This window comes from Bombina bombina, chromosome 3, assembly GCF_027579735.1.
Source record: "Bombina bombina isolate aBomBom1 chromosome 3, aBomBom1.pri, whole genome shotgun sequence".
NCBI lineage: Eukaryota > Metazoa > Chordata > Amphibia > Anura > Bombinatoridae > Bombina > Bombina bombina.
Genome location: NC_069501.1, coordinates 959,365,365 through 959,387,015, shown reverse-complemented (window position 1 = coordinate 959,387,015; position 21,651 = coordinate 959,365,365). Strand labels below are relative to the sequence as shown.

The 21,651-nt window shown below is 37.6% G+C and overlaps 1 protein-coding gene across 2 annotated transcripts in view; it reads left to right on the top strand.

Moving 5' to 3' along the window:
* Nucleotides 1-20,847, top strand: part of LCP1 (lymphocyte cytosolic protein 1) — a 118,785-nt gene extending 97,938 nt beyond the window's left edge. For both annotated transcript variants that reach the window (XM_053708006.1, XM_053708007.1), the window contains 3 exons: nucleotides 2,741-2,864; nucleotides 18,400-18,524; nucleotides 20,405-20,847. In XM_053708006.1, coding sequence (XP_053563981.1) covers nucleotides 2,741-2,864; nucleotides 18,400-18,524; nucleotides 20,405-20,534 — 379 coding nt within the window. In that variant the 3' untranslated portion in view covers nucleotides 20,535-20,847. The remainder of the gene's footprint in view (nucleotides 1-2,740; nucleotides 2,865-18,399; nucleotides 18,525-20,404) is intronic.
* The last annotated feature ends 804 nt before the right edge of the window (nucleotides 20,848-21,651 follow it).

The following is a 21,651-nucleotide window of genomic DNA, read 5'->3' as shown; positions in this document are numbered from 1 at the left end:
GCTGGAAGCTATCAGGATCCCTTCCACTGCTTTCAAAGACCAACGACGTATGGGGTACGTCCTTGGTCATTAACTGCATTTTTTTGCAGGACGTACCCCATACGTAGTTGGTCGTTAAGGGGTTAAAGGGACATGAAATCCAAATATTTTCTTTCATGATTCAGATAGAGAATACAATTTTGAAAAAGTTTCCAATTCACCTCTAATATCAAATTTTCTTCATTTTCTTGTTATTCTTTGTTGAAGAGATATCTAGATACTGTAGGTATCGTGCACATGTCTGGAGCACTACATGACAGGAAAGAGTGCTGCCATCTAGTGCTTTTGCTTATTTATAACATTGTTGTAATACTGCTATATAGTACTACAGACGTGCACACTCCTGAACTTACCTTCCTGCTTTTCAACAAAGGATAACATGAAAACAAAGAACATTTGATAATAGAAGTAAATTGGAAAGTTGTTTAAAATTGAATGCTCTGTCTGAATAATGAAAGAAAAATGTTGGGTTTTCTGTCCTTTAAAATTCCTCTGGCACTCGTCAGCATTTTAACCCCTTAACGACCAAGGACGTACAGGGTACGTCCTACAAAAACTGTCAGTTAATGACCAAGGACGTGCCCTGTACGTCCTCAGGGGTTTCAAGCGGTGGAAGCGATCGTGATTGCTTCCAGCCGCTTTCAAGGTATTGCAGTGATGCCTCGGTGTTGAGGCATCACTGCAATACTTTTTTTTAGCCACCGATGCAGAGAGAGCCACTCTCTCTGCACTCACTCTGTGGCCCTCGCTGCATCGGCCATCGATGGTTCTGATCGTTGGTTGGTGGGTGCAGCAGGGAGGTGGGTGGGCAGCCCATCAATGGTTCCTTCCATTTCCTTTGTCTCCACACGTGCGCGCAAGTTGGCAGAAACGCGGGGGGCGGGTGTTTGCGCACGCGTGCCACATCTACCATTATATAAGAAAATGTATGGGAAGGATGGAGATGGAGGGGGATTCTGGGATGTTGGTAAAGGGATCTGGGAGGGGGAGAAAGGAAGGGTATTGAGGGGGGCATCTATACTACAGAAAATACTTTTTATTTGAAATAAAAAAATAAAAAATACATTTTATTTGGGCAAACTGGGTACTGGCAGATAGCTGCCAGTACCCAAGATGGTGGCAAATAGGTAGAGGGGGGAGGGTTAGAGAGCTATATGGGGGGTATCAGGGAGGTTGGGTGCTAAGGGGGGATCCAACACTGCAGAATCAATAGGTAAAAATAAATAAATAAAAAAAGCTTTTTATTTTAGTACTGGCAGACTTTCTGACAGTACTTAAGATGATGATTACAATTGTGAGGTGGGGAGGGAAGAGAGCTGTTTAAAGGGGGCCAGGGAGGGATCAGGGGGTGGGATGTGTCAGGTGGGAGGCTGATCTCTACACTAAAGCTAAAATGAACCCTACAAGATAGCGGCCTTCTGATTACCAAAAAGCAACGCCAAAGCCATATATGTCTGCTATTTCTGAACAAAGGGGATCCCAGAGAAGCATTTACAACCATTTGTGCCATAATTGCACAAGCGGTTTGTAAATAATTTCAGTGATAAACCTAAAGTTAGTGAAAAAGTTAACCATTTTTTTTATATGATCGCATATGGCGGTTAAATGGTGGCAAAAAATATACGAAAATGGGCCTAAAGCAATACTTTGGGTTGCCTACTACACTACTCTAAAGCTAAAATTAACCCTACAAGCTCCCTACAAAGCTACCTAATTAACCCCTTCACTGCTGGGCATAATATAAGTGTGGTGCACAGCTGCATTTAGCGGCCTTCTAATTACCAAAAAGTAATGCCAAAGCCATATATGTCTGCTATTTCTGAACAAAGGGGATCCCAGAGACGCATGTACAACCATACGTGCCATAATTGCACAATTTGTTTATAAATATTTTCAGTGAGAAACCTAAAGTTTGTGAAAAAGTTAGTAAAAAAGTTAACAATTTGTTTTATTTGATCGCATTTGGCGGTGAAATGGGGGCATGAAATATACCAAAATGGGCATAGATCAATACTTTTGGTTGTCTACTAAAAAAATATATATATACATGTGAAGGGCTATTCAGGGATTCCTGACAGATACCAGTGTTACAATGTAACTATGGCTAATTTTGAAGAAAAAAAAATGGTTTGGAAATAGCAAAGTGCTACTTGTGTTTATTGCCCTATAACTTGCAAAAAAAGCAAAGAACATGTAAAAATTGGGTATTTCTGAACTCAGGACAAAATTTAAAAACTATTTAGCATGGGTATTTTTTGGTGGTTGTAGATGTGTAACAGATTTTTGGGGTCAAAGTTAGAAAAAGTGTGTTTTTTCCATTTTTTCAGCATATTTTATAATGTTTTTATAGTAAATGATAAGATATGATGAAAATAATGGTATGTTTAGAAAGTCGATTTAATGTCAAGAAAAACGGTATATGATATGTGTGGGTACAGTAAATGAGTAAGAGGAAAATTACAGCTAAACACAAACACCGCAAAAATGTAAAAATAGCCCTGGTCCTTAAGGGTAAGAAAATTGTCTGGTCACTAAGGGGTTAATAATGTTACACTGAATAACTGACAACACATACACAAGCATTTACCCATTTTCAGTAGCATTGTTTTGTTTCTGAATTTCTCAAAAACAATTGATTTGTATAATTGGAAAATCATTGTTTATATTAGACACACAAAATTCATGCTATTTTTTGTTGAAGGTACACATTAAATATCCTTGAAGAGATTGGAGGAGGGCAGAAGGTTAATGATGATACCATTGTCAACTGGGTTAATCAGACTTTGAAAGAAGCTGGAAAATCATCCTCTATACATGGTTTTAAGGTACAAGTTCCAGAGATAAAGATTTAAGTGCAAATTCTAACAGCTAACATGTTTTATGTAATACAATATATTTCTGCTATATTTCAGCCCTTAGGGGGATATTTATCAAAGCGTCAATCCACATAAGATGCACATTTTTATTAAAAAAACATCAAAAACACCCGTGTCAAGTACGGCGCGATGAGCATTGGACTGTTGTTAACTAACAGTCATCAATGTCGCAGTTATTCGGGTTTTTCCCAACTTTATTTATACCATTTCATTACTGTCCATGAACAAGCACATTTCTCTAAAGCTAATCTTTTATTTTTCATCTGTTAATGTCCAAGAAATTGCTAGATTTATACCTCAACAAACAATATCTCATAGACAGATATTTTTATATTTATTTGTTATATGATATTTTCACATAAATTAATGTGTATTTGTATTTCTAGAAGTCATGATAAGCTTTTATCTCATGTCTATTTTTATAAATGATTATTAATGCTAGAATTTGTACATATAACTTTGCACAATATATGTGTGTGTGTTATGTCAGAAATCTTTTGAAAACATATTTACATGTCCCTAAATTCATTTTTTTGTTCTAAACAACAAATGTCTGTATTTATTTATACCACTATACAGGGAGTGCAGAATTATTAGGCAAATTAGTATTTTGACCACATCATCCTCTTTATGCATGTTGTCTTACTCCAAGCTGTATAGGCTCGAAAGCCTACTACCAATTAAGCATATTAGGTGATGTGCATCTCTGTAATGAGAAGGGGTGTGGTCTAATGACATCAACACCCTATATCAGGTGTGCATAATTATTAGGCAACTTCCTTTCCTTTGGCAAAATGGGTCAAAAGAAGGACTTGACAGGCTCAGAAAAGTAAAAAATAGTGAGATATCTTGCAGAGGGATGCAGCACTCTTAAAATTGCAAAGCTTCTGAAGCGTGATCATCGAACAATCAAGCTTTTCATTCAAAATAGTCAACAGGGTCGCAAGAAGCGTGTGGAAAAACCAAGGCGCAAAATAACTGCCCATGAACTGAGAAAAGTCAAGCGTGCAGCTGCCAAGATGCCACTTGCCACCAGTTTGGCCATATTTCAGAGCTGCAACATCACTGGAGTGCCCAAAAGCACAAGGTGTGCAATACTCAGAGACATGGCCAAGGTAAGAAAGGCTGAAAGACGACCACCACTGAACAAGACACACAAGCTGAAACGTCAAGACTGGGCCAAGAAATATCTCAAGACTGATTTTTCTAAGGTTTTATGGACTGATGAAATGAGAGTGAGTCTTGATGGGCCAGATGGATGGGCCCGTGGCTGGATTGGTAAAGGGCAGAGAGCTCCAGTCCGACTCAGATGCCAGCAAGGTGGAGGTGGAGTACTGGTTTGGGCTGGTATCATCAAAGATGAGCTTGTGGGGCCTTTTCGGGTTGAGGATGGAGTCAAGCTCAACTCCCAGTCCTACTGCCAGTTTCTGGAAGACACCTTCTTCAAGCAGTGGTACAGGAAGAAGTCTGCATCCTTCAAGAAAAACATGATTTTCATGCAGGATAATGCTCCATCACACGCGTCCAAGTACTCCACAGCGTGGCTGGCAAGAAAGGGTATAAAACAAGAAAATCTAATGACATGGCCTCCTTGTTCACCTGATCTGAACCCCATTAAGAACCTGTGGTCCATCATCAAATGTGAGATTTACAAGGAGGGAAAACAGTACACCTCTCTGAACAGTGTCTGGGAGGCTGTGGTTGCTGCTGCACGCAATGTTGATGGTGAACAGATCAAAACACTGACAGAATCCATGGATGGCAGGCTTTTGAGTGTCCTTGCAAAGAAAGGTGGCTATATTGGTCACTGATTTGTTTTTGTTTTGTTTTTGAATGTCAGAAATGTATATTTGTGAATGTTGAGATGTTATATTGGTTTCACTGGTAAAAATAAATAATTGAAATGGGTATATATTTGTTTTTTGTTAAGTTGCCTAATAATTATGCACAGTAATAGTCACCTGCAAACACAGATATCCGCCTAAAATAGCTAAAACTAAAAACAAACTAAAAACTACTTCCAAAAATATTCAGCTTTGATATTAATGAGTTTTTTGGGTTCATTGAGAACATGGTTGTTGTTCAAAAATAAAATTAATCCTCAAAAATACAACTTGCCTAATAATTCTGCACTCCCTGTATGTATATAGTGTAAATTTATTATTATTCTGAGCAGGAATAATTTGCCAATATAACATGTCATCACGGTATTATATGTATTTATTTGCAATCAATGGATATTTTAAGAGCTGGGCCAGTTTTCTCTCTGTACCTGTGTAACCCCTCCTGATTGCAATCTAGTTTTAAAAACCACCCCTACACAGGTGTTATAAAATGGGCTGCCCTATAAGATGACATTTCTTACTGAGAAAAAAAAAATTCAAGAGAAGGAAGAAATCACTGTAAAGCATGACAGTAAAGAGGTGATTTTAATTTCTGCTTTATCTGAATCATGACAGTTTAATGTTAGGTGGGCTATCCCTTTGAGCTATCAGTTTAAGATTATATTGAATCAAACTTAAATTCAAATTTTAAAATCTGCCTAAAATATTACACTGTGTGTCCTAATGTCAGCATCAATGTTTATCTTTAATACTAATTTCACATATACATGCTTCCAAAGTATAATACTAAATGTAACAAATGGCACTTACATGTTCTGATGAGTGATCAATTACTCAATTATAGAGCAATTTGATTCGTTAGTGATAGTATAAAATGTATTTTTAAATCAGATTGGCTGATGTCAATAATCATGTGATTATGCATTTACCAATAAGTTGTGGAAAACTCTACTACTTTGTGACTTTATGAGTTTGAGTATTGCGTCAAATATGACGGAAACCTCTGAACAACCAAGTTGCGACATATTTGGTGCGAAGTGGAGAGTGAAGTATTCAAATTATTTTTAATATTGTACATACATACTTTTGTAAATATGTATGTATATATATATATATATATATGTACATATATATGTATCTATATATATATATATATATGTATCTAATTGTATATATATATGTAAATATACAGTATATGTATAAGCAGTATATGTGTGTAAATATATATGTATATCTAAATATATATGTATATCTAAATATATATGTATATATGTACATACAGGGTATATATGTATCTATGTATATATATGTAAATATATATGTATATATATTCTAATTATTCTTTCATATTTTTATTTTTAAATAATGTTATTTCTGATCTTAAAGAGACATCAAACTCATATCAGAAATATTATTATGAAGATATAGAAGACCATCTCAAGCAACATTACAACCTTTGTACTTTTATTATTCCTCAGATATCCTTTTTAGTAGAAATAGCAAGGCACATTTGCAAGCCAATCATATGAGTCATCTATGTGCAGTCATCAATCAGCAGCTACATAGCTTATCTGCATATGCTCTTCATCAAATTATATTTAACAAATGAAGAGAAATAAAATATATATAAAACCAAAGAATAATTTACCACTTTGCATGCTATTTATACATCATTCAACATATATTTTGCTTTTCATGTCCCTTCAAAATAATATTTAAATGAATACAGCTACACTATAATTTTGTTTAAATATTATTTATTATAAATAAATTTTAACTTTTTTTTCCCAACAAACTTTTAAAACATTGCGTATGGCCCCCTGTATCCCCCGCACTGCAGTGGCGAGAATCTGGAGCCCCTCTGCCAGTTGATTGAAAACATCTTGCAGGAAGGGCTCGGTCTGTGTCCCCTGATCGCGAGCTATAAAAAGACAAAATAAAATACGTTCTACAAATTCATTATCAATATACAATTGTTAAAACATAATATTACGTTTTCTTACATTCTCTTCCAGTGCTGGTAAGATGACAGCAGCAGCGCCCGGGATGGATTCCTGGTCAGCTGTCAAAAATCAAGCACACAAATCATTGTTAGTATGAGGAATATGTGACATGTCCTATATTATACACATCATTGTTAGTGTGAGGAATATGTGACATGCCCTATATTATACACATCATTGTTACTATGAGGAATATGTGACATGCCCTATATTATACACATCATTGTTAGTATGAGGAATATGTGACATGCCCTATATTATACACATCATTGTTAGTGTGAGGAATATGTGACATGCCCTATATTATACACATCATTGTTAGTGTGAGGAATATGTGACATGCCCTATATTATACACATCATTGTTAGTATGAGGAATATGTGACATGCCCTATATTATACACATCATTGTTAGTATGAGGAATATGTGACATGCCCTATATTATACACATCATTGTTAGTATGAGGAATATGTGACATGCCCTATATTATACACATCATTGTTAGTATGAGGAATATGTGACATGCCCTATATTATACACATCATTGTTAGTATGAGGAATATGTGACATGCCCTATATTATACACATCATTGTTAGTATGAGGAATATGTGACATGCCCTATATTATACACATCATTGTTAGTATGAGGAATATGTGACATGCCCTATATTATACACATCATTGTTAGTATGAGGAATATGTGACATGCCCTATATTATACACATCATTGTTAGTATGAGGAATATGTGACATGCCCTATATTATACACATCATTGTTAGTATGAGGAATATGTGACATGCCCTATATTATACACATCATTGTTAGTATGAGGAATATGTGACATGCCCTATATTATACACATCATTGTTAGTATGAGGAATATGTGACATGCCCTATATTATACACATCATTGTTAGTATGAGGAATATGTGACAAGGCCTATATTATACACATCATTGTTAGTGTGAGGAATATGTGACATGCCCTATATTATACACATCATTGTTAGTGTGAGGAATATGTGACATGCCCTATATTATATACATCATTGTTAGTGTGAGGAATATGTGACATGCCCTATATTATACACATCATTGTTAGTATGAGGAATATGTGACATGCCCTATATTATACACATCATTGTTAGTATGAGTAATATGTGACATGCCCTATATTATACACATCATTGTTAAAAAAACACAAAAAATATGTTCTACCAATTAAAACAAGGATCCTCCCCCGGTACTTGGTCATCTGTCAGAGATAAGGCACAAACACAAATCATTGTTAGTATGAGGAATATGTGACAAGGCCTATATTATACACATCATTGCTGTAGACTGTTATGAACACACAATGAAAAACTTGTACAAACATTTTAATTCTACAGTAAAACGAAATCCATTACATTAACCTGCATCCTGAATGAACCTGTAGAAAAATCCCTTTTTAATGTTAAATACTGCAAACATAGTATTATACTTGAAAATTACCTTGGATATCAGGGACATCCACATCTGTCCCTGACTCATACTCTGGACGACCCTCAAGCAGTGTCAATGACAGCTGGGGAGAAGAGCGGTTGCTCCTTGGTGTCGCCATTGACACTGACCTGACGTACCAGGGGATTCTGTCTCTTGGCCGTCTGAGATCTGTGAACATATAAAGTTGTATGTCAACATTAGATCCATGTGATATCTTTTCTTTTGTGTAACGTATCTGCAGCTGTAATGCATGTAATCTTTATTTCCTCTGATGAAAATAACAACCTATGTAAAATAATATATATACAGTATCCCACAAAAGTGAGTACACCCCTCACATTTTTGTAAATATTTTATTATATCTTTTCATGTGACAACACTGAAGAAATTATACTTTGCTACAATGTAAAGTAGTGAGTGTATAGCCTGTATAACAGGTATATTTGCTGTTTTCTCAAAATAACTCAACACACGGCCATTAATGTCTAAACCGTTGGCAACAAAAGTGAGTACACCCCTAAGTGGAAATGTCCAAATTGGGCCCAATTAGCCATTTTCCCTCCCCGGTGTCATGTGACTCTTTAGTGTTACAAGGTCTCAGGTGTGAATAAGAAGCAGGTGTGTTAAATTTGGTGTTATCGCTCTCACACTCTCTCATACTGGTCACTGGAAGTTCAACATGACACCTCATAGCAAAGAACTCTCTGAGGATCTGAAAAAAAGAATTGCTGCTCTACATAAAAATGGCCTAGGCTATAAGAAGATTGCCAAGACCCTAATACTAAGCTGCAGCACGGTGGGCAAGACCATACAGCGGTTTCACAGGACAGGTTTCACTCAGAACAGGCCTTGCCATGGTCGACCAAAGAAGTTGAGTGCATGTGCTCAGCATCATATCCAGAAGTTGTCTTTGGGAAATAGACATATGAGTGCTGCCAACATTACTGCAGAGGTTGAAGGGGTGGGGGGTCAGCCTGTCAGTGCACAGACCATACGGTGCACACTGCATTAAATTGGTCTGCATGGCTGTCGTCCCAGAAGGAAGCCTTTTCTAAAGATGATGCACAAAAATGCCTGCAAACAGTTTGCTGAAGACAAGCAGACTAAGGACATGGATTACTGGAACCATGTTCTGTGGTCTGATGAGACCAAGATAAAATAATTTGGTTCAGATGGTGTCAAGTGTGTGTGGCGGGAACTAGGTGAGGAGTACAAAGACAAGTATGTCTTGCCTACAGTCAAGTATGCTGGTGTGAGTGTCATGATCTGGGCCTGCATGAGTGCTGCCAGCACTGGGGAGCTACAGTTCATTGAAGGAATCATGAATGCTAACATGCACTGTGACATACTGAAGCAGAGCATGATCCCCTCCCGTTGGAGACTGGGCCACAGGGCAGTATTCCAACATGATAATGACCACAAACACACCTCCAAGGTGACCATTGCCTTGCTAAAGAAGCTGAGGGTAAAGGTTATGGACTGGCCAAGCATGTCTCCAGACCTAAACCCTATTGAGCATCTGTGGGGCATTCTCAAACGGAATGTGGGGGAGCACAAGGTCTCTAACATCCACCAGCTCCATGATGTCATCATGGAGGAGTGGAAGAGGACTCCAGTGGCAACCTGTTAAGCTCTGGTGAACTCCATGCCCAAGAGGATTAAGGGAGTGCTGGAAAATAATGGTGGCCACACAAAATATTGACATTGTGGGCCCAATTTGGACATTTTCACTTAGGGGTGTACTCAGGGGCGGCCTGACAAGTCGGGTAATTAAGCCCTTGTCTGATGGCCCTGCATCTTAGAGGGCCCCTAGTGCAGGCAGATGCAGCATTAATTAGGAAACATGTTTGTTTTTTATTATTATTTTTATATATTACATTTTATTTTTAATTATTGCTGGCCTCACAATACTGAAACTTTCTGGGGTGGACTGTGGGAGGGGCCTGGGAGGGGGGTGTTGAGCACTCAAGTTTGTGCGGTGGAGGGAGCCTGGGCTGCCGGTCTGGCACTTCCTCTTGATATCACTAGTACAGCCAAGGAGTAGAAAAGTGGCTTCAAGCTGCTAATCAGCATTAGTGAAAATGTGGGCGCATCTGTGGCAGACTTGCTTGGTATTATAGTGGCCCTGCTGCCCCCATCTTCCTCCCAGTCCCAGGACATCTGCACTGCTCGGTCTGCACTTATTCTCCCTCAAGAGCATTCTCCCCCCCCCCCCCCTCTGTGCGGCACTGACATCCTCTCCATTGAGGCAGAACACTGCGCAGCATAACACAGAAAGTTCTGACTTAAGGTAAAGAGGGCAGGCGGCTACTAACCTAAGTAGTGTCTGGCTTTTGTTAAGGGCAGGTTTCTCTTTGATTTGTGCTGATGCCTGGCCTCTGCAAAGTGCTCCCAACCTCCTTCCCTGAAGCTCACAGCAAGAACAGTTTATTAAACCTTACTCTATTTACTATCCACTCTGTCATGCTGACTCCCTCTGTCTCTCCCTTCCTTCTATCTGCCTCTCCCCCTGTTTCACATTTTCCCTTTTCTCTCAACTATCCTTTTCCTCTTTTCTTTATTCAATCTATTTACTATATCTCCATTCTTTAATCTCTCTTATCTGTTTCTCACGTCTCCATCTCTCTTGTCTCTGTAATTTCTCTATATTCTCTTTTTCCCCTTATGTCCTCCCTCTGTCCCTCTCCATTTCTCTCCCCACAATCTCTTTTCTCTGTCTCTTCATTATCTCCTTCCTCTCTTTCCCTTCTTACACCACTTTGTCCCCCACTTTTTTACTTCTCTCTCTCCACTCTTTTTTCCTCTCTCTTCCCCTTTCTCTTCTCTCTGTCCTCTCTTAGTGTTTTCCCCCTTCAATATCTCTCTATTTTATTTATCTCTCTTAACACTAACCATTCTCTCTCTTCTCTCCCCCTCTTCCTCCTACCTCTCTCTCTCCCTCCACTCATTCTCTTTTCAACCCTTTCTTCTCTCTCTCTTCACTATCCATTCCCTTGTCTGTCTCTTCCCTCTCTGTTTCCCTCCCCCATTTAAAAATAAAAATTTTCAGCCTCCTTTTCATGGGCAGTTTTGTCAGTCAGTGAGTGAAGGGCAGCATGATTCATGCAGGGCAAGCAGCAGGTCATTTTAGCAATTGCCCCCTTTATTAGTGTTTGGCATGATATGTGTAAGAGAGCGCTAAAAAGCTGAATAGGTTAGGACCACAGTATTATAATTACAGAATCATTTAATTAAGCATAAAAATCAGACATAAAAAATTAAGCATAAAAAATGACTGTCTTACAATCGTCTAAAAAGCTCATGGATCCATGTGAGAATTTATAATCGGTTAAAACATATCAGTTTACAATAAAAAACAGTTTGTGCAGTAAACAATAAAAACTTTAAAAATCAACGGTGTGATTGAGTGTTACACGTCAAATCTAAGCAGATCAATTAAATACTATCAATGTTCAAAGTAAAAAATAGGTCCAAATACCCACAGGTGGGTGAGTTCTAGAAACAAAACTCCAAAGTGATAATATCCATTGAAAACAAATGTCAGTGTGGTGTGTAAAGTCCCCAAATTGAAAAAAGGATTCTTAGTGTTCCATCAAGTGATTCCAAATAGTGATGACCGTGATCTAAAAAATGATCCAAACAATAATCCAAAAAATAGTCCAAAATGAGTGACCCAAAGATAAATCCAATTAATCAGGGATGTGCAATAAAAACAATCCAAAAGTGGAATAAAAATACAAAAATGTGTAAAAAGATGGTGTGGAGGTGAAAAGTAAAAAATCAAAAAGAATGAAAAAACATACACATCAACATTCAAAATAATAGTAAAAACCTGCAAAAAAACTGAAAAAACATATATAAAGCAATTGCTAAATATACTCAAAGGTATAAGGAAATGTGCTCACCAGTAAGTCGACGCGTTTTAAATCGACTTACTGGTGAGCACATTTCCTTATACCTTTGAGTATATTTAGCTGTTGCTTTATATATGTTTTTTCTGTTTTTTTTGCAGGTTTTTACTATTATTTTGAATGTTGATGTGTATGTTTTTTCATTCTTTTTGATTTTTTACTTTTCACCTCCACACCATCTTTTTACACATTTTTGTATTTTTATTCCACTTTTGGATTGTTTTTATTACACATCCCTGATTAATTGGATTTATCTTTGGGTCACTCATTTTGGACTATTTTTTGGATTATTGTTTGGATCATTTTTTAGATCACGGCCATCACTATTTGGAATCACTTGATGGAACACTAAGAATCCTTTTTTCAATTGGGGACTTTACACACCACACTGACATTTGTTTTCAATGGATATTATCACTTTGGAGTTTTGTTTCTAGAACTCACCGCCCTGTGGGTATTTGGACCTATTTTTTACTTTGAACATTGATAGTATTTAATTGATCTGCTTAGATTTGACGTGTAACACTCAATCACACCGTTGATTTTAAATTTTTTATTGTTTACTGCACAAACTGTTTTTTATTGTAAACTGATATGTTTTAACCGGTTATAAATTCTCACATGGATCCATGAGCTTTTTAGACGATGATAAGACAGTAATTTTTTATGCTTAATTTTTTATGTCTGATTTTTAAGCTTAATTAAATGATTCTGTAATTATAATACTGTGGTCCTAACCTATTCAGCTTTTTAGCGCTCTCTTACACGCCCCAATTTATACTGCTTTTCTTTTGATAGTCTGCTAGGGGACTTTATGTAAGCGAGTTTTAGGAGAAGTACTAGCGCTCAGGTCACTCTCTCTTTGGCATGATATGTGACAGCTTTCTTCATTCAGAGAAAAACAGGCATTTAAATAATATTTGATGAATAATAGGATTAAATAAGAAAGTAGATTAAAATGTAATGCTCTACCATGAAATAAAATATGTGGGTTCAGTGTCATTGAAATATACATAATTTATAAGTATAATACACAATATAATGAATGCTACTTACAGGCCCTAATGAGCGATTGTAGCGTCCTGTAGTGCTCCTTTTCGCACCGTCTAAGGTCAGAAAACCTCCATAGACAATGACGACGCAACCTTCTCACAACGCGATACATTCGTCTAAACATTTCATAGACGATCTTGTCTCGATCTTCATGTGCGACTCCACGTAGTCCTCCAATTCTCTTCGGGAAGTACTTGTCCATCCCGTATACAAGACAGAAAAGTTCCCCCTCAGAGAATGGAGGTGGGTGCACCATGATCGTCTATGAAATGTTATGAAAAAAAATGTTATCTTCGACACTAATGACACAATTTTTGAGCAATCTGATTGGTTATAGTGATAAAAAAAAGTATTGTAATTTTTGATTTGCAGATTATTGTGAGTAGAAAAAGTATTGTAAGTTTTGATTTGATTTTTTTATTGATCATGTGATAATGCCCTTTATGTCAAACATGGAAAATAATCTAATAATATCTGCGTCATATATCCTAGTATAAAGCAATGTCAATGCTTGAGTAAAATAGTTTTTATATTTCTATCTCTATATCTACTAGTGCACCAAATATGGAGCAATACTTCACACCAAATTTGAAGCAATAATATTGTCCCCTTGCTTTGTAATGAGAGACAAAGATGTAACAATCCATAAGTAATAATGAATTTTTCATTTTTATCCCTATATCTACTAGTGCACCAAATGTGCAGCAGTAATATTGTTTGATTTAGAAAGAGTATACAATTTTAATTGTTTCTAATTTACTTTTTTATGTAATATGCTTCATTCTCTTGCAGCATCGAACATAAGCTTTCTGTGTTTTCAGACTCCCACTGATTTCTATGGCATCCACGACCTCAAGGGTGGCGGTTTGAAAACTAGGTACACTTGCATCGGAATAGACGCAAGCGTACCTGTTAAATGTTTGATAAATTGGGAAAAGGGTCAAATAGAGTCGAATGTGAATTCAAAACATCTGTAATGACGCAGGCATCGATCTGTGTCGGAATAAGATTGCGGGAGCATATATTTTGTCACACATTTCAACATTTGACGAACTTGGCACTTTGATAACTACGGCGGATCAATCTCGTGACAAGCGTATTTTCAGTTGACGCTTTGATAAATATCCCCCTATGTGTAATATATTTTCAATACATTTTTTGTATAGAATACTGCTAGTTTCAAGGGCACAAGATTGTTTTGGTTTCTTCTGCCATTTGAGGATGATGAATGAAAAAAGGAAAAAACAATGCTATGACTTTGATAACTACGGCGGATCAATCTCGTGACAGATACAACGCGGGATTCAAGCGTATTTTCAGTTGACGCTTTGATAAATATCCCCCTATGTGTAATATATTCTCAACACATTTTTTTGTATAGAATAATGCTAGTTTCAAGGGCACAAGATTGTTTTGGTTTCTTCTGCCATTTGAGGATGATGAATGGAAAAAGGAAAAACAATGCCATGACTTATAAACAAAAATAGTTGCTGTATTAATCATAAAAATATTATGTGGTTAAACATATTAGACTTATTTTTTTTATTGTATCATCAAGTACATCAAAATAAGTTAGAAGCAGGTAGTTTAGATTCACACAAGTACCATAAAAGAAGAAGGATTTTAACAGATCTTTTACTAATATATCACTATTGTATTGATAAAAACCTAATCATCAACCACAGTCAACCTAATGTAATGACTGTCCTGAGAGACTAGATCTGAACTACTAGCAGCCCCCTGTACTTAAACCCATTTACGAGGTGGCCAAGTGGCCCAGCATTGCTGGGGGTATCCAGGTATGCCAGTAAGGAGTTTAAGAGATCTTAAAGGTGGGGTAAATATTCAAACGCCTTGATCTCATATACAAATATGTGTGGGTTTTTCACTGCACAAAAATGGCCTACATTAGGGATTAAATGTGAGCAGCATCTTAAAACTCCAAAACAGCACAGCACAGGTAGAAATGGATCATCTGTTAAAGGACCATTAAATACAGTAGAACTGCATAATTAATAGATGCATAATAAAAAGTTAATAGATTGTTTTCTGACAAATTTCAGTTCCGTTTTCCTACCACCTTCATCATGTGACAAACATCAGCCAATAACAAAATGCATATACAGTGAATTCTTGCACATGCTCAGTAGCAGCTGATGCCTCAGAAAGTGTGCATAAAAAAATATTGTCCACATTTTGATAATGGAAGTGAAATGAAAAGTTGTTTAAAATTGCATCTGAATCATGAAAGTTTAATTTTTACTTTAGTGTTTTATTATTTGTGCATGCTCAGTTCACACATTAATAAACATATTTTTTTGTTTTTTTAATAAACAGTTACAAATATTGTTGAGATGACTCTTTTAAACCCTGACAACAGTAGTCAAATTAAATATGATAATATTGTACATTTATAAGTTCAATGACATGTATGTATAGTTAAACATATTCATTATAAAATATATCAAAATGCTATGAAGTTGTTAATACCACGTGTCATGAATTGATATTGATAGTCAACTCACAATAGTGATCAATATTGAATTAAATCTCATGTTTTACTGTCTCTTAAATGCATGACCCTGAGCCTACCTAGGTATATAGTCATGAAAAGGAGATATGTTTAAGCAAAGGTACTAAGGAAACAAAATATATTTGATAATAGTAACATTGCAAAGTTTTTAAAATTGCATGCTTTGGGGATCTGAGGCGGCGGACAGACATCGCCAGAAATCAACCCGATCGAATACGATCAGGTTGATTGACACCCCCTGCTAGCGGCCGATTGGCGGCAAATCTGCAGGGGTCGGTATTGCACCAGCAATTCACCAGATCTGCTGGTGCAATGATAAATGCCGAGAGCATATGCTGTCAACATTTATTGATGTGCAGCGGACATGATCCGCAATATCGGATCATGGTTGCTCACATCATGATAAATAGCCCCCTTAATCTAAATCATGAAACTTTAATTGTGACCTTTAGATGATTATCTATACAGTGCAAATATGCAAAACATCTATACTAAAATTGCTTTTGTAACGTGTCCGTCGCCAGTTGCGCACGCATCCTCAAAGAAATGTTGGCTGCGCAAGCCAGCCAAAAGAATCCACCTGGATGCAGCATAGGCAAACCCGAAGCTTTAAAAAAACATGCAACCACCAGCACAAAATAACTAAAAAAACACGTAAGCGCCCGCAAGAAATAAAACTAAAGCCAAGTAACTGCCCGCACGAAGTATAACAAAAAACCCAAACCTCCCGCATGAAGTATTAACAAACACCTAAACTGTCAACCCCCACATCGCAAAACAATAAAGTAATTAACCCCTAATCTGCATATAGCATAATTAAAATATTAACCCCGTAACCGTCAACCACCCACATTGCAATAAACCTAATTAACCTATTAACCTCTAAACCACAAAAACCTCCCACAACGCAAACATTTTTTTAAATTAATAAGCACCCTAACCTAACACTCCCTAAATTAACCCCAATTACTACTAAATTACAATTAAAATAAAAAAAATTAACATTAAATTACAAAAAATAAAAAAGTCTAACATTACAGAAAAAAAATAAACAAAATTATAAAAAAAAACACCCAAACAATTAAAATAAAAAAGCCTAAACCTAAGCCCCAAATAGGTACTCACTGTTCCTAAAGTCCGGCGGAGGTCTTCTTCCAGGCGGCTCCATCATCTTCTATCTTAATCCGGAGCAAAGGCAGCGCAGAGCGGAGGTGCGGAGCTGTCTTCCCGATGCCTGGATCCTCAGTGGTGGTTGTCCTCTGCAGCGGTCCTCAGCAGCGGCAGTTCTCTGTGGCGTTGAGGCTCCTCTTCATGCGATCGTCTGTCGCACACTGAAGATTGAATGCAAGGTACCCAATATTTATTGGGGTACCTTGCATTCCTATTGGCTGAAATTTTGAAATCAGCCAATAGGATGAGAGCTACAGAAATCTTATTGGCTGATTTGAACAGCCAATAGGATTTCAGTAGCTCTAATCCTCTTGGCTGATTTCAAAATTTCAGCCAATAGGAATGCAAGTTACCCCAAATTGATTGCGGTACCTTGCATTCAATCTTTAGTGTACGACGGACATCGGATGAAGAGGAGCTTCCATGCCGCCAAGAACAGCCTCAGTTGAGGACCGCCGCTGAGGATCCGCGCGTCGGGGAAGACAGACCTTCTCTGCCAGACTTCAGGAACGGTGACTACCTATTTTGGGCTTAGTGTTAGGATTTTTTTTATTATTATTATTTTTAAGATTAGGTATTTAATGGGCTGGAAAAGAGCTGATTGCCCTTTTAAGGGCAGTAAAAGTGCTGAATGCAATTTTAAGGGCAATGCCCATACAAATGCCCCCTTAGGGGCAATGGGTAGTTTAGGTTTTTTTAGTGTTAGTTTTTTTTTATTTTGGGGGGTTTGGTGGGTGGGGGTTTTTACTGTTGGGGGTAATTTGTAATTTGTTTAGGTAAAAAAGCTGTTTAACTTAGGGCAATGCCCTACAAAAGCCCTTTTAAGGGCTATTGGTAGTTTAATATTAGATTAGGGGGTGTTTTTATTTTGGGGGGGATTTTTTATTTTTATAGGGGTATTAGTTTAGGTTTACATTTTTTATTTTGGATAGCTTTGTTTATTTTTTTCTGTAATTTTACATTTTTTATTGTTTGTAATTTTAGCTTTGGGAGTTGTAGTTTTTTTTAAAAAAATAGACTGCCCTCTGTACAGGCTTATCGCCTATTTACTATATAATTGCAAAGACTGATTTCAGAATTGATTCACGTTTGGCAACATATGAAATCCTTTAGCATATACAAATATGTACAGTAAGAGGTAAATATCTATTCAATTTAGTTGAATAGACGTTTCCTAGATTAAGCACGCCATATGCACTAGTAATGATTAATGGGACATTTTAAGTGTACGCTTTATTACTTATCATCGCAAGACACTGTAACATGGCAACACTGTTTCTAGTTTCTTCAAACTGCCATATATCCTGTCAATTGTGCCTTCCAGAGCTCCTTTTTTAGTAAATACAACTGATACATTTAGAGATATTATCCAAATATTTCTCCAAAATCCAATCAGAACATTTATCCCTGTTTGATCAAATGTTTATATTACATTTTCTGTAATGTTAAATCCTTCTATAGAACATTTTTATTGTTTCTGCAGGACGGTAAAATCAGCACTAGCATGCCTGTCCTGGACCTGATTGATGCAATACAACCTAGCTCAATCAACTATGATCTTTTGAAAACAGAAGACTTAAATGACGAAGAAAAACTCAATAATGCGAAGTAAGCACAATTTCCGTCTCTTGGCTCGAAATTATGGAATTTGATGATGTCTGTTAATATTTCTTGGTATTTTAGCTCTTGGCTAATAACCTCATTTTGACAACAAACTTTACATTTTTTGTTTGTTACCTAAATACCAGTCATAATACTATTATGCATTATATACTACTAGTCCTAAAGCCCGTTCACACGGGCCATTTTTTGCAGTACAGCGGTCCCACCTCTTGCGCTCTCTCTCTCCCTCTCTTTTGAGCTTTCTCTCTTCCCCCTCTCTTTTGAGCTCTCTCCCCCACTCTTTTGTGCTCTCTCCCCCTCTCTCTTTTGCGCTCTCTCTCTCCCCCTCTCTTTTGCGTTCTCTCTCCCCCCTCTCTTTTGCGCTCTCTCTCTCCCACCTCTCTTTTGCGCTCTCTCTCCCTCCCTCTCTTTTGTGTTCTCTCTCTCCCCCTCTCTTTTGCGCTCTCTCTCCTCTCTCTTTTGCACTCTCTCTCTCCCCCTCTCTTTTCCGCTCTCTCTCTCCCCCTCTCTATTGCGCTCTCTCTCTCCCCCCTCTCTTTTGCGCTCTCTCCCCCTCTCTTTTGCATGCTCTCTCTCCCCCTCTCTTTTGCGCTCTTCCCCCCTCTCTTTTGCGCTCTCTCTTCCCCCCCTCTCTTTTGCGCTCTCTCCCCCTCTCTTTTGCACTCTCTCCCCCTCCTCTCTCTTTTGCTGTCTCTCTCCCCCTCTCTCTTTTGCTGTCTCTCTCCCCCTCTCTCTTTTGCTGTCTCCCCCCCCTCTCTTTTGGTGTCTCTCTCCCCCTCTCTCTTTTGCTGTCTCTCTCCCCCCTCTCTTTTGCGCTCTTCCTCCCCTCTCTTTTGCGCTCTCTCTCCCCCTCTCTTTTGCGCTCTCCCCCCCTCTCTTTTGCGCTCTCTCCCCCTTTTTTTTGCTGTCTCTCTCCCCCTCTCTTTTGCTGTCTCTCTCCCCCTCTCTCTTTTGCTGTCTCTATCCCCCTCTCTCTTTTGCGGTCTCTCTCCCCCTCTCTCTTTTTGCTGTCTCTCTCCCCCCTCTCTTTTGCTGTCTCTCTCCCCTTCTCTCTTTTGCTGTCTCTCTCCACCTGTCTTTTGCTGTCTCTCTCCCCCTCTCTTTCTCCCCCTCTCTATCTCTCTCCCCCTCTCTATCTCTCTCCCATCTTCCATCTATCGCGCGACTATGCCTGGCCACACCCCCTTCATGCCCGGCCATGCCCCTTCACGGCCATTCATGTCCGGCCACTCCCCTTCACACCCGACCACCCCCCGGCCACGCCCGGTCATACCCACTTCTGCCGCGGCGCAGATCTTCAGCTAGGGACTAATAAAAGGCCAGGTGTGTTTGTCCTCGTGCTGTCTCTACTGCGCATGACAGCTTCGGACAAACACACTTTGCCTTTTATTATATAGGATAAAGTGTTGATTTATGTATTTTTCATACATAATATTCCATTTGCCTTGACTAGTATTTTATGTAGTCCACAGTGTTTCCTAAAGCAAAAATTGGTATTAGTGGTTAACATTAGTTTTAAGTTGACTTACAAGCTTGGCAGATTGCTTATAATTTAAAATTGTACAATCCTCCAAAAATAGTCCCCAGAATACAGATAAGCATTATTTATCTACATCTTTATTTTAGAAATGAGGATCCACTTTCAGAGCAAAGACAAATTATGTTCATGAGTAATGGTACATAGACAGGATATTATAAGATTCAATGTGATAACAAGAGGCCGTGTAAATATAATAGTAACAGTTGTATTTAAAGTAAAATAGTTACAACCATAAAACAAATGTTTAGTAAATTGAATACCATATGACATTGAATACACTCAAGATCTTATCAACTTATCTTATTAAATGTTTTCTTCCTTACAGATACGCCATTTCAATGTCAAGAAAAATTGGCGCAAGAGTCTACGCACTTCCAGAAGATCTAGTGGAAGTGAAACCTAAGATGGTGATGACTGTGTTTGCTTGTCTCATGGGGCGAGGACTGAGAGTCTGAAGAACTATAGCAAAAGTCATTTATGTTACTCTTTCTTTTCAGTGGCAGTGGCTGGATTACAATGAGCTTTTTTGAGCAAATGTTTTTTTTTAATATCTGTTTCTGGTACTAATCTACTCAGTACTGAAATAATAAAAAAAAAGCCCATACCCCTTTGGCTGGCAGAAACAGATGCACAACTGATCTGCAGTCCTGTTTGGGAGTCAACGGGTTATGGTAAACTAACAGAACTTACAGCAGCAGACCTATTTGTAGTTTTGCATTATCAGAAAATAAATTACTTTTTGTTTTTAATAAAATTTTAAAAAAAGTATTACATACAACTAAATATTTTTGTTGTCTAAACAGCATCTTAGAAAATTATTAACCCCATCTTGTTACATTCAATCTGACACATATCTATCTTATATATAATGCAGTTCCAGATACAATGCAGTATATGTTCTTAATATATGCATTAAAGGGATATTATAAAGTGATAGTAAAATGCTTTAATAGCTTGGGCAGTTTAATATCATGCTAAAGCACACTTCAGTGGGGTTAAACACAAAGTTAAATTCCGCTGTAGGCCATTGATTGGCAACTACACATATACAGTATGTTCATCCTGATTGGCTCACCAGCAGTGTCCAGCTCAGGACAGTAAGTGTATTGTCAATCTGGATCTGACTTACATGTTTCACCTCTTTACGTATGTTAAATGCTTAGTTAAGGACGTTCAGTAGTTTGAAATAATAATAACTTGGTTCATAAGTGCATATACTGTATATCATTTTATACAAATATATCATGTTTCCACCTGTTGGTGATTGATAAACAATATGAAATATGACTGGTGCAAACAAAACAAAACATTATGACTATAAGTACAGATATAATACAGCATGTAGAGTCCTCTACCTAACCACAAAACAAAGGGGGCTCTACGAGAGCGTGTGGGGGCTCCTTTTTAATAAGGGAAGGAGTTGTTGTTAACCTTATAGTTTGGAGCATTATTTCACTGATCAATTTACTGCTTAGCTTAACCACTAATTATTAGCCAAGCCGCTATACCATTTATGAAGTTAACCCTTATACCTAAGCAATATATTTGCATTTATGTTATCATCATCTCTCA